This window comes from Petaurus breviceps, unplaced genomic scaffold (genome assembly GCF_028583685.1).
Source record: "Petaurus breviceps papuanus isolate PSGF00001 unplaced genomic scaffold, PetGlider_PUasm1.0 175, whole genome shotgun sequence".
Lineage (NCBI taxonomy): Eukaryota > Metazoa > Chordata > Mammalia > Diprotodontia > Petauridae > Petaurus > Petaurus breviceps.
In genome coordinates this window covers 30,020,476-30,037,685 of record NW_027185764.1, presented here as the reverse complement: position 1 = coordinate 30,037,685, position 17,210 = coordinate 30,020,476, and the positions used below count along the sequence as shown (strand labels likewise).

The following is a 17,210-nucleotide window of genomic DNA, read 5'->3' as shown; positions in this document are numbered from 1 at the left end:
GGTGAAACTAAGGAGAATAGATAGTATTGGTATGGGGATGGGGAAATGGAAAGAAGTGTCCCAGGTGCATTCTCCTGGCACATTCTGATGAGTGAATCGGGAAGCCACTCACTCAGATACACCTCTGCCAGCGTTTTAGCTTCTTTTACCCTCTTCTGTTACAGAGATTAGACTGGAATAGCCCCCTTATGAATTAAAAAAAAAGTACAGGCTTTTTTTCTGTTCACCAGTTCCTTAAGATTAATGACTCTTTACTTTTATTTCTCCTCTTTTCTTAAATAATTACCTGTTCCATTTTCCATTTGGATGGAAAGGAGAAGCTAGCTCAGGATGAAAGCTGTGCTATGGGTTGTCACATGTGGTTGATCAAAAATTGAATTTATTGCTAAATATAGAATAATAATAGGAAGTTCTGACCAACTGAATTAAAATCCTTCAAGGAAATAACCCTTTAAAATGGGTAGTGATAATTTTTGTTGTAATGACTCAAACTTACACTTAATGTTAGTGGCCTTTATTGTTAATAAAGCAATAATATTGTTAATGAAACTTCCCTAAAAAGTTGTTTGTCTCTACTGACCACAATCTTTTTTAAAATGACTTTTTAGGTATATGCAACAATCAAAAGAACCAGGTTGTCTGAAAAATACTCTGAGTCGAAGAATAGTTACTTCCTCAGCCTCTGAATGTGAGGTGGATAATACTGATAGGAGAATGCAGCGGAAGTCTAAACAGAATTTCACCAAAGGACGTGGGTCCAAACGTGTCCGTGGCAGGATTTCAAAGAGGGAACCTAAGACCTCAAAGGCAGTGCTGGTGACACTCCGAGCTTCTCAGGAAGAGAATGAGGAGGATATAGAAGACCTTGAGTCTGAATATGAGGAAGAAAATTACCACCTTGCACCAGAAGAAGTCAACAAGGCACCAGTGTTTGTACCTATTGGACTTCGGTCACCAGAACCTGTTTCTGCCCAGATTGAGGAAACTATGGAAGAGGTATGCAAAGTTTTTGATTCCCTGACATTGTGTCGTTGCTGAGTTTTGTTTTGTTTTAATGTGACATTTTCTTCTTTTGGTCATAGGATTTAAAACAACTTTAAGTTGCCTCAGGCTAATTAAATCCATAAAAGTAAGAAAGAAGTATGCACTGCTCAGCTCTGTGGGCCAAGCACAATAATAACAATAGATCATGAGAAGAGTGGGGAGGAGGAACAGCTGTTCACACATGGGGGTCTCAAAGCTCTCTGGTGTAGCTGTGTTATGTAAAATACCCGTGTGGGTGATTGTCATTATTTTTTGGAGTCCATTGGTTGGAGGATAGTTGGGCCCAGTGTGATCATATTTTTTTATTTCCTTCAGTAAACGTGGGTCTCACCACTTTGTCCTCTTGAGCTAGCCACAGACATCTCAGGACCCAGGGGTTGGAGTGAAGAATTCCTGAGCCACTGATTTTAAAGACTGTTAGAACTCCAGAGGCCTAAGAAACATGGCCAAGTTTTGATGGTAGCAATGACAGTATAATAAACTGACATCATTTAGTCCTGGGGTCTGACCAGAAGTAAAGGAATAGCTCAAGAGACTGAGTATCATTGAAGTCCATAGTAGTAATAATGCAGCATGCCTTCACCAGTCATTAGCAGAAATAATCGGTCTCAAAGGTACCCTAGAAAGTTAAAGCACAGAAGCTTGAAAATGGCTGGAAATGGCAGCTAGGTGGCACAGTGAATAGAGCACCAGCCCTGTAATCAGGAGGACCTGAGTTCAAATCTGGCCTCAGACACTTAACACTTACTAGCCCTGTGACCTTGGGCAAGTCACTTAACCCCAGTTGCCCTCCAAAAAGCAAAAAAAAAAGAAAGAAAATAGCTGGAAAGTAATTAGGAAGAAGGCTAAAGCTAATTAGGAAGGAGATTAAAGTGGTTAGTGATGCTAAATAAAAGAATCTTTTTGAGTGCTGCCAAAAATTCAGAGGACACCAATAAAGTTGGAGAAGAGGATTCATGCTGAAGGGTAAAAAAAATTACCGGGTAATTTGGCCTTTTACTTAGTAATTAATTTTGCTAAAACATAGCTATATAACACTTGATGGGAATTCATCAGGTACACATTCTGTGCTCAGGCTTCTTTTTGAGAGAACGGTAAATGAAAATTAGTTACCTGACAGCAGGAAAAGAAATTTTAGGGTATGTATACCCCGCAGACTGGATAGAATTATTCTGCTATCCTAGGATGTGAATAGCAATTTCTCCTAGTGATTGTCATGAAAGAAAGGTTTCATTTGTGTTCCATGCCCATTCCATAGGGCATACAAATGTATAATATATTTTACTTAATTCATCAAAAAGGGTTGAAACAAACAAATAAAAAGCTAACCTTTATTATCCAGAATACCCTATTCTCCAGACATCTTGTATAATTGATGTTACTGTGCCCTGTGTTTTATAAAATGCTTAATTAAAAAAAAAAGTACCTTCAATTTTTATTTCATTTTAGCTTCAAAACACCTTGGTTAAGAAAATAGCAAAGGGTTTATACCCATTTTCTAGGTAAGTAAGAAAGCTGAGGCACAGAGAATTTACATGACTTGTCTAGGTCTAGCACTTAATTCAGTATGCTGATATTTTTACTTTTAATTATTAGGTCAGATGGTCTGTAGAGACATCACGTTAATGGGAAGAGAGCATCCAAGGTAGACAGACCCCTGAGGGAATCTCGTTCTGTTCTACATTCCCAATACAGCTGCCATCCAAAAGGCCACACAGCTTGTAGAAAAATTGAGGAGAAAAAGTGGTTAGAGAGTAGGATCAGAAAATGTTGGCAAAAGAGAATAAGGTGTAGTTGTAGTCAGTATGTAAAAAAAAAAATAGCTCTAGTTGTGCTTTTTAAAAAACTTTGCATTATTTCATATGAGTTTTTAGCATTTTGCTTTATAGTCCTCAAATTTGAATTTCTTTATGGTGATGTAACTCCATTACCTTGATATCCCACAGTTTGTTCAGCTATTCCCCAAACTAGCTGTTTCCAGTTTTTCCTTGGATAACGAAATAGGACAGCAATAAACACCTTTATGCAGAGAAAAAAAGAGGGAATAAGGTGTCAGGGACTTAAGTTTAGGTAAGACTATCGGTAATCATAAGGAAATTTTCTTATTGGCCATTGCACTATCGCTAATGTTAAGTAAAGATTATAATCTTTCAATCCTTTAATTATGAGTATGGCACATTGGTTTAGGTTGGTAAACGTTTGATTTTCTGTATATGTTGCATCTGTGTACCAAGCTATGAATTTTAAAAAGAAAAGTTTTATTGATCATTTGTTTTTTGGGTTTTGTTTTTGTATTTAACCACAGTCATTTTTCCAAAAATATCCCTACCTTGTACCCCTCCTTTGTAACTAACTGCCCTAATTAGGGACCATATCTAACAATATATGAATCACAATGTACCCATAATTGCCCTAATCTCTAATCAGAGAAGAAAAGTGTGTTGTGTCATCTGCCCTCCATGACATTCAGCTTTGTTTGATATAATTTTTATTTACATTATGAAAATAATTTTGTATAGTATTCTCTTGATTCTGCTTTTCTCCATTCTTTTTTAGTGAGCCCCTATTTTTCTGATTCCAAGTCATCATTTCTTAGAGTTCAGTAATATTCCATTATCTCCATATACCACAGTTTATTCAGTTGATGCTGATTCAGTAGATCAGTCTAGTAGTGGCATTGAAGGGGTTTGAACACGTTAGTGACTTTTCTTGCACAATTCCAAGTTTTTTCCAGAATTGTTGGAACATTAAACAGCTTTGCCAATGGTATATTCATATGACTTTCTTCCTATGGCCCCTTCAAACACCTTCCTAAAGCCTCCATTTCTGCTTTTTATCATTTTGACTAATTTAGTGGTTTGGAAGATGTTATCTGAGAGTTTTTAAAAGTAGCATTTCTTTTATTACTAGGGATCATGATAATTTTTCATACAATTGTTGGTAGTTTCTTCCATAGACAACTCTTCAGATCCTTTTGACCATTTATCCTTTGGGCAATTGCTCTTAGTGTTATATTTGTCTTTTCCTTATATATGCTGCTTATCAGACCTTTAATCAGAGATATCTGATAGAAGGTTTATTTTTCCTACTTTACAATTTCTTCTATTACCTTGATTTTGTTTGTGCAAAACTTTTGAACTTATTTAATCAAAATTATCTGTTTGATCTTTTGTGATGTCTTTTATTCTTCATTTGGTTATGAATTCTCTCCCAGCTATAATTCTGAAAGGTTTCTTGTTCCATTGTCTTTTAATTTAGTTAATTTAATTGAAAGAAATTTAATTGCTTATAATATGACCCTTTTACATTCATATCACTTACCTATTGGTAGTTTATAGTGGTATTTGGTGCATTAAGCTCTGTTATATCCTTACATACTTTCTATCACCTCCAGCACCTAAGTAAGTACTTGAGAAGAGGTTAAATTAAATTTTCAAGTTGAACATGAAGTTGTCAAGTTTAGTATTGTTAAATTTTTGTAGACTTCGAGATGAAATGATAAAATGTTTTCATTTCTATAGCTTGAAATTTCTGTGAATGTCCCAGATTTACCATGTATTACTATTGCTGAACATCTCCTTCCTGATGTAAGTGTGTCAAATGAAGGACTCAATCAGGAACAAAATTTGAATGCCTCAGTTGTAAGTATACACTTCACTTTGTTACCTTTAATTCATTTATTGGCACTCAGAAATAACTGGAGTAGTATTGTGATGGGTAATCTATATGCAAACAATAGTTAATGACATGTAAAATTGAGACTAATAATACCAGTGAAAATTAGGCATATGATATGAGTAGGTACTGCATGCAGGTTTCTTTGTAATCCCACTGTGGTACTTACCTGGCCAGTTCTAGTTCAAATTGTATCACTTGCATTCATCACTCTGATCTACTTAAATGAGGCTCCCTTTCCCCAATATTTCAATAATCCTTTAATTCTTTGTATTAAATGAATACCAATTTAGTAAGTATTCAGAATATACTTATTTCCAGGCCTTTTGGAAGTCGCATTAATTGTTTTACATTAATCTTATTCATTAAAGACTTGGAGTTATGGGTTTTAATTTGTATTTCTAGACTTTGTAACATTCATTTTATATTAGTATATATGTCAACCTATCTGCCCTTTCAAAAGGGAGGTTTTTAGACTTGTTTTTATTTAGGTTGTAGCTGACATGAGAGATGTCCTAAGAGGCTTATGATGATGAAGAAGGAAAAACACAAATGATAAGGTGTAAAGAAGTTTCATTTGTGACCGTAGCTAGAGCATGGGTACAAAGAAAGAGGAAAAGTAGGAATAGTGAATAGTTTTGCTTTTTTCTACTTTTTATTTCTTTAATAATGATAATTCTAAAGCTTAATTTTCTTTTTTTGTTTATCAGAAGGCAGCCAAATGCCTAATGGCACATTGTACTGTAGATAAGGTGCCGATCTAATTCTTAGTTCACATTTTTTCCCTCTTTTTCAGGAAATTGCTACAGTTGAATATCCTAAAGAAGAAACAGGTAACTTTTAATAAGAAAACTGTTTAAGTAATCGTTGATAAATTCAGTGATTGAATGATGGTGGTAGTTGGTGAAGGACTCTTTAGAGGACTGAATCAAAGGACCATATTGATGGATGAATTCTTTTTCTTTTAGAAGAATTGTATGTTTTTCTTTTCTGATAGTCAAGTGGGTGACCTACTGCATATCTGGAATGTTTTTAACATAGATGAAAGGATATTGTCATAGCAGGTAGTCATTTGATACTATCAAGAGATTTCTTTTCAAAGGAGTATAATAACTTTCAGTAATGGATTAAACTGATCAAATAATTCAGGGTCTCATTTTGATATTTCTAGTGTTTCTTTGTAAGATGTTGACAGTAGTACAATAAAGAAGGGGGAGAATATCTTCCAAGTAGATTCTCTAAAAAGTGAATTTAAATACACTTTGATTTCTACCATGATTCTTTTATTCAAAATTGGGTAAATTGGTTTATAGGTATCAGTGATGGAAGCACAGAAGCTGCCATAGCTTTACTTACAATGGGAAATCAGATGTTGCAGTCAGAGACAAGCACTGAAGGTAAGAACAAGATATGTATTTTGGAAGAAAAAAAAGAAAGAACTTCAAAAAAACCTATTCTGCCATTTTAACTGAAAATGAAATTATAGTCTTTTACACATCAAAATCATTTTTACTACTAAGACATTATCAGTAGGATGTATTTTGAGTTGTTTCTCTACTAGTAATACACAGTAGTTTTTCAGTAGTATGTATCTCCTATAGAGTCACGAGCCACAAATATATTAACCAGCATATTTAATAATAGCACTTCTTTTGAATGTGATGTCTGCCCATTCTGGAAGAAGGCTGTCTCTCTACATACAACACATCTTTGCTCAGATCTTTCTGTCATCATAATCATCTTGGCCCAGTTCCATGCCATTCTTTATAATTAAGTACCCGCAAGGTATATATAACCACAATATATCTACATACTTGGATGCGCTTAATTTCCTTAATTAATGAATTCCTAGAAGTAGAGAATTCTAGAGCTGGAGAATACCACACAGATCATCTCAGCTAACCTGATATTATGGATGTGCACCCCCAGGCCCAAAGAGATTTGGGGATTTGAGTAAGATCATACAGCCAGTGGAAGAGCTGGGATGAAAACCCTGAATTTTCTGACTCCTGGACTCTGTGCTTTTCATTGTAAACTCTCAGGATGTTTATTCATTTTTAAAAAGGCTAATTTAAATAAAGATGGATTATTTTTTCTTGCAAATTTATTATAATACTTCCTGGGTTCCTGAGAGCATATAAAGGCCGAGTTCTTCACAGATTCATTAAATTAACGTAGCATTGGATTATCTCATGAAGTTATTTAGTCTGCCATAGACTAAATAACACATTTGTTATTTAAATAGATATCCATCTTGAAATCCATCTAAGTAGGATTTTGTTATGGGCAGCATGAAGGATTCCTTAGAAACCAGTCTCACCAGAATATATTTTTGTTCTGCTAATACTAGGCTATATTAAAGCTTCATTGTATAAAAATTGTTAAGGTTATATCTTTAAATGTAATTAATTCTTCATTATAGAGGACTAACAAATCATATGGAATTATTGGTTATGAATAAATTAATTCATTTGAAAATCTCCTTATCACTCTCCTTTTTTCTGTTTTCATACAATAGGAATAGTGTGTGTGCTTTCTGAAGATGACTTAAGGAGCCATATTTCCACTTCTAATCCAGAGACCTTTGACCACAGGGTACTTCTTGAACCTCAAGTGCTTTCTTCACCGGTCCCTAGTACATTGCTTACAACACTGGATGAAAATAAGAGTATATTAGGGGAGCAAAATGCTGGAAGAGAAATGAATATACCTGGGCAAAAAAAGGAAAATTCTACACCTTCCAGGTTAATTTCATGGGTTTTTCTTTGTATATTTAGGTTCTTTTTACTGGTAGTATAAAATAAATGTAAATTACATTGTCATTTAACAACACAATTTTAAATTAATTGCTTTAATGCATCATTGTATTGGGGCATATTTAAGATAAAATACAAATCAAAATGAGTATTGATCATACTAGTTTTTTAATTTTGAAAAAAAAAACACATTGGTTCCTTGTTCTTAACATTTCACATTGATGATATATCATAGTATATTGGAACCTGTGCTGAAATTTATTTAAACTTCTCTAAAGTAGTTAGAATATTTTATGAACATTGAACCAAACTTTCTCCCTTACCTGTTGCTCCTTGCTAGTGTGTTTTACGTTTGGAAATTAATTAACTCTTTTAGATTAATAAGATTAATGTGCTTATAGTGCAGTAAGATATAGGGACATTTATGAAAGATCTGTAGTTAATTTGTGTTTTTCTTTCTCTTTTCTGTAGTGACCAGTCTTCTAAAAAGACAACCTCTTTGAGAACAAGAAGCAGATTTCCTAAACCTAAGCCAAACCTCAGTAAAATACTTGGAAAAGAGAGACATGTTCGCCGGAAAGTTACTAGTCTTCCTGCAACTGTGGATCAGCAGATTGACATTCAGAGTGGTGAGTGTTGTGGGTTTGGTGTTTTTTTGGTAGGAGATGGAGTCCCATGTTTGAAGTTATGGCATTTCAATATTTGAAATGTAATATTATATCTGGTGGGAATCTGTTTTTCTAACTTTCTACCTATTGGCTTTAGTTTAAACTTCAGTCTTTCATTTATAGGCTTTCACATATTTAAAGGCATTTGTTTCCTCCTAAATCTTTTTTGGGGGCTAACAATTCCTGGGTTCTTAATTCTTGTTTGTCCTGGTTTCTAGTTTCATCCCCATCTTGGTCACATTCCCCTGGACACATTCTGACTTATCAATGTCTTTGCTAAAATATCGTATCCAGAACTGACCATAATATTCTAGATAGGATTTGACCATTATAGAATTCAGTGGGATTATCTCTTTCTTTTAATGTAGCCTTATATGACTTTAGCTTCTTTGTCTACTACTTTAACTTTTTCTTTTTCTTTTTGCTTTTTGGAGGGCAATTGGGGTTAAGTGACTTGCCCAAGGTCACACGGCTAGTTTTGTGTTAAGTGTCTGAGGCCAGATTTAAACTCAGGTCCTCCTGACTATTCACTGCGCCACCTAGTTGCCCCTGTTTTAACTTTTTCACTCCTATGAAGTTTGTAGTTCACAGACTCCAAAGTCCTTTTCATATAGTCACATCTCCCACATAGACTGTTCACTTCTTTCAGTCCTAGGTATATTAAGAGAAACGTAGATGGTGTTCAGAATGAGGGCAATCATAGATATCAGCTGTCCTGGAGAGTATTTTGTTCAATTCTGGGTACCATCTTTAAGGCAGGACCTTAACAAGCTAGAGCAGAAGAGGCCATCCAGGGTGGTGAGAGGATGGGGGGAATATGCCACATGAGGGTCCGCGGAATCAACTTGGAACAAAATCTTTTGATTTTATGTCATCTTAATTTACAAGTATATGTCCTTCTTCTTGCCCCTTACCCAACAAGCCTTCCTTAATATTTTAAAAGAAAAAAAAAATTGAGCAAAACACACCAACACATCAACTGTATCTAACAATATGTAGTGGTTTACCTCCTTAGTCATTCGGTAGCTCTGCAAAGTAGGGAAGGAGGTGTATTTTCTCCACTTTTGTTTAGGGCCAAGTGAGTATTACAATTACATAGCATTCAGTTTCTTCCTTTATTCTTTCTATTTATATTGTTTAGTTGTGTGTATTCTTTTCTTGGTAATTCTTGCTTCATTTTGCATCAGTTTACATAGATCTTCTTTTGGCTCTTTTAATGTTCTGAAAGGGATTCTTGGTCAGGTACTGTTTCAAATAGGTGGTGTCAGAAATACCTGTTAAGTCTTACATTCTATGGCTTTGCATTTATCACTATTAAATTTCATCTTATTTTCTTCAGCCTAAGAGTCAGCTGTGGTAGGGGATCTAATCCTGAGCTTAGAATCCAGAAGAACTGGGTTCAGATTGTTCCTCAGATACCTAATGGTTTTGTGCTATAGCCTGCTGCTTGATCTACTTTTCACAATTCTCTCCTCACTCCAGTCTGTCCTCTACTCAGCTGTCAAAGTGATCTTCCTAAAGCACTGACTATATCTCCTGTCCTCTTTCCCATGTCCCCTTTAACCAATACCCTGGCTTCCCAGATTAAAATATAAAATTATTTATAAAATAATAAAAAATAAATTCAAAATGGCATAAAAATTAAATAGAAAATCCTCCAGTATTCAGAGTTAGTCATAACCTGCCTCCCTGTCCTCATCTTACCTCTTACTTCTCTCTCCCTCCACGTTCTCTGCCATGCAGACAGACCACTGACACTGACCTTCTTGCTGATTCTCGTCAAAGGCATTCTGCCTCCTGACTTGGCACTTTTACTAGTGGTCTCCAGTGCCTGGAATACTCTTCCTCCCTGCCTCCTGATTTCCCTGACCTCCTTCATGCACCAGCTAAAATCCCATCTTTGACAGGAAGCCCTTAATTCTAGTGCCTTCCCTCTCTTCATTGTTTCCAGTTTATTTTGTTTAAAGCCTGTTTGTATGTAGTTGTTTTTATGTTGTCTTCTACATTCGAAAATGAGCTCCTTGAGGGAAGGGACTGTCTTTTGACTTCCTTTGTATCCCTAGTGGTGTCTGCAACATAGTAGGTGCTTAATGAATGTCTGTTTATTGACTGATTCTTTAATTAGTTCCTTCTTTTGTTCCTCATCTGAATCATTTTTGTTTGTGTCATCACCATTTTATTTTTAAATGCGTCCAATTTCTTTTGAGCCACCCTCCTTTGTTGAAATAATTAGGTTGTCACATCTTACCTATCCATTCTCCAGGTTCTTTGAAATTTGCTTTTTCCTCTACATCTTTTAAGATGTCTCAGTCACTTCTTCCTGAGTTTATGGTTAATTTCTATTTTGCCAGCAATATCCTTCTTACTGTTCAGTATCATGTCCAAAATAGCAATTCTGCCTTTATCACTTTTACCTTCTAAAAGATGGAATTTTTGACAAAGCAAAGATGATTTGTGAGGAAAACCACTTAATTACAGTTTTAAGACTGTAAATAAAAATAGACATATAGATATTATTTTCTTTTGATACCGTGTTTCCCCGATAATAAGACCTATCCCGAAAATAAGCCCTCCCCTTACTGTGTAAGATTCCTCTAAAATAAGCCCTCCCCCGAAAATAAGCCCTATTGAGATTGCTACTGTAGTGAAGGTGATCCCCTGCGCTACACGCTACATTACGGTACCCTCTGTATGCACCTTCCCCCCGCCGTGAAACGCACGCCGCACTCCGAGCTGCATCCAGTCAGAGCTGCAGCAGTGAGTGCATCATCCTGTTCTTCCCCAGTGATTTGCTTATTGAATAAAGGTACATTTTTTTGTTCACATTTACCTGTTTATTAAAATTGCTGTCAATGTTCATTAAAATAAGCCCTCCCCTGAAAATAAGCCCTCTGGTGTTTTTCTGTCCAAAAAAAATAATAATAAGACAGTGTCTTATTATCGGGAAAACACGGTATGTTAAGTAATGGAGATCTTGGATGGATCATTTTACTTTTAAGAGGGTAGTGTGGTCAAGAGAATGCCAGAGATGGAGTAGTAAGACCTAGAATAAGTCTTCTCTGAGCCTTAGTTTTATTAACCTGTAAAAGGTGGATAATAATTTCATAGAGCTATTGTAAAGATCATATGAATAAATAAGTTTAAGTGATTTATAAGCACACTTAAAGTGATATAGACAGATGTAAAATTTTATCCTTTAAATATGGTTTTCAGTGTTCCTTATGGGATGGCCTTTTCATGTAGCTTTTAAAATGGAATTGTTTAAACTGGGTTGGGACCAGTGAGACACTGTTTAGCAAGCAATATATATCACAATATATTAATTAGATTTAGAGTTCAATACTGTGATTGGCTGTTGTCATTCTTTTTCCTCTTTGTGAATAAAACATCAGTTTTTGGAAGAGCTCCTGATTGAGTAAGTTAGGTTGGTAGGAGTTTAATCAAGAATGTGGTTTTAATGTAAGTCATCTTATCTTGTACAATATGTTGAATGACTTGTTTTCTTTTTTAAAGAAACAGAATGTATAGCTTCCAAAGGAGCAGTATTGGAAGATAGAAGCCTAAAATCAAAGATGGCGCAGGCTAGCATGCTGACAGATCTGCACAGCTTTGAAGGCATTGACACTGGCAAAGAAGTCAAACAAATAGAAAGGTAAACAAAAGGAGGGGATTCCATTTATATGCTGTAGGCTACTAAGGGGTACAGGAAATAGAGCATTGAACCTTGTCAGGAAGACCTGAATTCAAATCCAGCCTCAGACACCTACTAGCTGTGTAACCCTGGGCAAGTCACTAGGCCTCTGTCTGACTCACTTTCCTTAACTGTAAAATGGGAATGACAGTAGCACCTGCCTCCCAGAGTTGTCATGAAGATCAGATGAGTACTTCGAAAATTTGAAAGTGCTAAATAAATGCTAGCTAGCTATTATTAGCAATATTTGTAAAATGACATAAGTTTTTTAAGTTGTAGTATAGATGAAAATGCTGTTTTTCTAACCTAAAAATAAATAATTGGATGTTCTATAAAAATAAGTGGTGATCTATCATCTAGCAGAAATGCCATTGAACTGTGAGTAAGGAACCTTAGTTGTAATCGTGGCTTTGCCACTCAGTGGCTGTATGACCTTTGGAAAATCACTGCACTTTTATGAGCCTCATTTTTCTCAACAGTTTAAAATGTGAGAATTAAACTAGATTACTCAAGGCCTTTATAGTACTAAAATTCTGTGATTTTATACACTATTTTTATATATATTTTTTACTTTCAGAGAAGAAAACCAGGACAAGGAATCTCAAGATTCTCGAATAATATCTCCCTCTATGCTAGCCACAACCAGTTCAAATGACATGAGCTGTAATCTCACTAAGACTCCAACAGGAGAATTTCCTAACCATGATGATGGTAGACCCAACTTATTAATGACTCACTTTGCCCAGGTAAAAGAATATCTAGGCTCTCCTTTTATCCTGAACTCCTTTCAAACTCCAAATTATTTAACATAATAGAATTTTGCTAAAATATGAACCTATTTCTTATCTTTTGGTCCTAGAAATGAAACAGCATATGTTCAGTCAGTTCTAGTAATCTGTTTTATATTCAAGTGCTTTGGATCTAATAATGGCAGAATGGAGGTGCCATACACTACTCTTTTAAATCCTTACATCTGAAGTCAGTTTTTGGCTTTGCTAGATTGTTTGAGAGATATTTTAATTGGGTTGGGAAATTTTAATTGAGAATTGAAAGATATCTGCTAAAAAGAACAAATAGAAAAAATGCTTAAATTGCCTTTCATTCTGAACTTCATACAATCAGTTTCTCTTAAATTGATTATTAAATGTGTGGAGGCTTGCTGAAGGTTATATACTCATTTGTTGTATAGGATCACTCATTTTATGCTTTCTAAAAAAAAACAACCTTATAGCCAATTCTTTGTATTTATGGGTTCACTTACCAAAATTTGGAAAACTCTTTGGAAAACATCACTTCTTTATAGTGATATTCATTGTAATAAGATTTTTCTTTTGGGTAATTGAGTTTGCAGCCTATCAAAATTTTTGGAAGTGCTTAGATTATGTGCCAGCTGATAGAAAAACATACCTATTATCACACACTCACACATGTACTAAGTTCATATAAATTTTTACTTCTGTCTCTTTACTTATGCTGATTTTACTTTCTTACTCCCTGTATGTTAGGGGAGAACCTGAATCTCACTTCTCTCATACCTTATCCGTGACACAATTCCCAGCAGTCACAAATTGATAAGCACTTCTGTGCAGGTTGATCTGTCACTTTCTCTGTCTTTTCCTTTCTGTTTCACCAGGATCATTCTATGTGTTTACTAATTTAAATTTAATAAGTGATTTAATAATAAGTTTAATAATGTGATTTGTCAAAGGCTAATGGCCATATCCCAGAGATTGGATGAGAGATGAGTTTATTTCTCCACATAACTTTTTTCTCTTGCTGTGTAGAGGAGAGAAGGCTTAGGACCATTATCTCAGTTACTTTATTGGATAGAAATCATTTGGGTGATTTAGTCATCATACTTAGAGTAAAAACACTTCAGCTTTCACTCCTAAGTCCCTTCATATGTATGCACATATATAGACACACACTTAAATAAATGGAAAACATTGGCAAAACAGAATATTTTTATATTTTTTAACATTTTAAAATATTTTAAGTTCAAATAACTCCATGAATCCAAATCTAGTGGCTTTTCATTTTGTCATGTGTCCAGTTGTGTCCTAAAATAATTTTTCATTTTGAATTTTTATAGCAGTGTATATTGAATAATGCTACAGAAGTTGAGCAGCAGAATGTAATCAACCCTGATAACACAGCAGGTATGTAATGACTCTCTGTAACTTTTTTTTTATTGTTCAGTTTTTTCAGTTGTGTCCCAACTGTTCATGAAACCATTTGAGGGTTGTTTTTTTTTTTTTGACAAAGATCCTGGAGTGGTTTGCCATTTCCTTCTCCAGCTCATTTTATGGGTGAGGAAACTGAGGCAGACAGGGTTAAGTGACTTGGCCAGGTGTAATGTAATGCCAAGGAAAGGCAAGTTCCCAGGTTCAAAATACCAGCATAGGTGCTCTCCATTTTATTCAGTGACCAACCAAGAACAGAGAAGATCAAAACATGACATCATTCCAAATACAGCATTTACTAAATGTGATTAAATAATCTCCAAGGACTACCCCACCCCAGGACCTTCCAATCATTCAATCAATTACAAAGTTCCTGGTCTAAATACTTCTCCACCCCTAGGCTATACCTTCATTTAGTCCACCACAAAGCCCCTCTTCTCAAATGGAGATTAGTTTCCAAACATAAGTAAAGTACCTTCATTTGTCAATCACAGAGCACCAAAAGGTCAAAAGTTCCCCACCCCTGGATCACAATTGAATCTACCCCAGAGTTACATCAAGTTTAAGCACAGCACTTAATACTCAAATGGAGGTCTTTTCTTCATCTAGACACCAGGCAAGTTCTCAGCAAATCTTAGTTCCTGGGGAGACAAGGCTTAGCAAGGCCACAAGATACATTGCCAGTCCCTCCATTAATTCATCCTCTGTCTGTAGAACAGTCCTAGAACCCCTGAAAGCATGAGCAAAATCCTCTCCTAGGATTTCTGTAAACATACAACAAGAAAATCCTTCTTCAGGGCTTCTGAACCAACAGAAAGGTTCCCAGACCCCTGCAACAACAGCACTGTCCTTCACCAGTGGACAGTATTCACTCTCTGTCTGCAGGACAGTCTCAGGGCTTCTTAGCCAAAAGCCAGGTTCCAGGACTTCTTCAACAACAGGACTGTCTTTCACCAGTGGACAAATCTGGCAAAACAACATCAAAACAGACAAAGTACCAGCAAAACAGCCATGTCTCCTCAGTCCTTGGCAGCTCAGGGGGCAGGTCTCAAAAGTCCAGGGCAATTCAAAGCGGCCACCAGCAATTCTCTTAGTCTCTCTCTCTCCACGAGGTGCTGCTTCCAAAAAGTTCTTCTGCCTCTCTCTTGTCTCTCCAAATCTACGTCACCAGCCCCTCCCAGTTCAGGACTTTCTTTTCACATCAACAAGTCCATCCCACAGGTGGGATTAACAAGCTCTGGGTTTTAACGCAATCAATTTGAAAACTAAGCCCAATGCAGGGGAATCTCCACATTCCATTACTATCACACCAGGGTCACACAGATAGTAAGTATCTATCTGAGTTTGGATTTGAACTCAGGTCTTCCTTATTCCAGGCCCAGTGCTCTATCTACTATGCCATCTAGTTACCCTATGTATAAAGTGATATATTACCAATATTTTTACCTGGTATTTTACCTTTATTTGGGCCCTTTAAAAACAAGTATTTTTTCATTCATGAAACCTAGATTTTTTTGTAAATGAAGAAGTGCGTTTTCAGTCAGGAGTCTTAAATTTCCCTCATCGTAGTCATCATCTTTTTTAAAAAATATTTTATTTTCTTCCCCAGTTACTTGTAAAAACAATTTTTAACTTTCATTTAAAAAAATTTTTGAGTTCCAAATTTTTTCCCTCCCTCTCCCATTGAAAAGGCAGTTTAATATAGATTATACATGTGCAGTCATGTAAAACATTTTCATGTTAGTCATGTTGTAAAAGAAAAACAAAGACAGAAAAAAAAACAAGAAAAATGAAGAAAATAAAAAAGTATGCTTCAGTCTGCATTCAGACACTGCTTTTTCTCTTTTTTGGGGGGGGGAGGGGTGTGTGTGAGACAATTGGGATTAAGTGATTTGCCCTGGGATCACAGAGCTAGTAAGTGTCAAGTGTCTGAGACTGGATTTAAACTCAGGCTCTCTTGACTATAGGGCAGGTGCTCTCTTCACTATGCCACCTGGTTATCTCTCTGTCTGTTTTTTCTCTGGAGATAGATAGCATTTTTTTTTTAATCATTTGTCATTTATCATATAATTGCTGAGAATAGCTAAGTCATTCACACTTAGTCATCATACAATATTATTATTGTGTACAGCGTTCTCCTGGTTCTGCTCATTTCACTTTGTATCAGTTCATGTAAGTCTTTCCAGGTTTTTCTGAGAGTATCCTGCTCATCATTTTTTTTTTTCTTTTTGGAGGGCAATTGGGGTTAAGTGACTTGCCCAAGGTCACATGGCTAGTTTTTTGTGTTGTGTCTGAGGCCACATTTGAACTTGGGTCCTCCTGACTCCAGGGCCAGTGCTCTATTCACTGTGCCACCTAGCTGCCCTACTGATCATTTCTTATAGCACAATAATCTTCCATCACAATCATACACAACAGCTTATGCAGCCTTCCCTAATTGATAGACATCTCCTCAATTTCCAGTTCTTTACCACCACAAAAAGAGCTGCTATAAATATTTTTGTACATACAGGACCTTTTCCCTTTTTTAAAAAAAAAATCTGTTTGGGATACAGACTTAGTCGTGGTATTGCTTAGTTAAAGGGTATGCATGGTTCTATAGCCCTTTGATCATAGTTCCAAATTGCTGTACAGAATGGTTGAATCAGTATACAACTTCACCAGCAGTGCATTTAGCATCTCATTTAGTGTTTTCCTACATCTACTCCAGCATTTGTCATTTTCCTTTTTTGTCATATTAGCCAGTCTGATATGTATGGGGTGGTAGCTCAAAGTTGTTTTAATTTGCATTCTTACTTGTTAAGAGTATTTTTTCACATGACTGTTGATAAATTTGATTACTTCGCTTGAAGACTGCCTGTTCATATCCTTTGACAATTTATCAACTGAGAAATGGCTCGTATTTCTATAAAATAGACTCAGTTCTCTGTATATTTGAGAAATGAGGTCTTTATCAGAGATACTTGCTGTAAATTTTTTTCATGGTTATTATTACTGTGTATTTCCCTCCATCTTATTTTTCCTGTCTCTCTCTCTCTCTCTCTCTCTCTCTCTCTCTCTCTCTCTCATCCTATTCCCCTCTGACTTTTCTGTATGGTAATATAGGTTTCTATGCCCAACTGAGTGTATATGTTATTCTGTCTTGGAGCCAATTCCAATCATCTTTCTTTTTGAAATACTGTCATTTGTACTT

The 17,210-nt window shown here is 35.7% G+C and overlaps 1 protein-coding gene across 2 annotated transcripts in view; it reads left to right on the top strand.

Annotated features, from left to right (window-relative positions):
* BDP1 (BDP1 general transcription factor IIIB subunit) overlaps positions 1-17,210 on the top strand; it is an 89,537-nt gene that overhangs the window by 60,570 nt on the left and 11,757 nt on the right. For both annotated transcript variants that reach the window (XM_069084992.1, XM_069084991.1), the window contains exons 25-33: positions 609-996; positions 4,566-4,685; positions 5,516-5,552; positions 6,033-6,116; positions 7,238-7,463; positions 7,947-8,104; positions 11,657-11,795; positions 12,412-12,580; positions 13,927-13,993. In XM_069084992.1, coding sequence (XP_068941093.1) covers positions 609-996; positions 4,566-4,685; positions 5,516-5,552; positions 6,033-6,116; positions 7,238-7,463; positions 7,947-8,104; positions 11,657-11,795; positions 12,412-12,580; positions 13,927-13,993 — 1,388 coding nt within the window. The remainder of the gene's footprint in view (positions 1-608; positions 997-4,565; positions 4,686-5,515; positions 5,553-6,032; positions 6,117-7,237; positions 7,464-7,946; positions 8,105-11,656; positions 11,796-12,411; positions 12,581-13,926; positions 13,994-17,210) is intronic.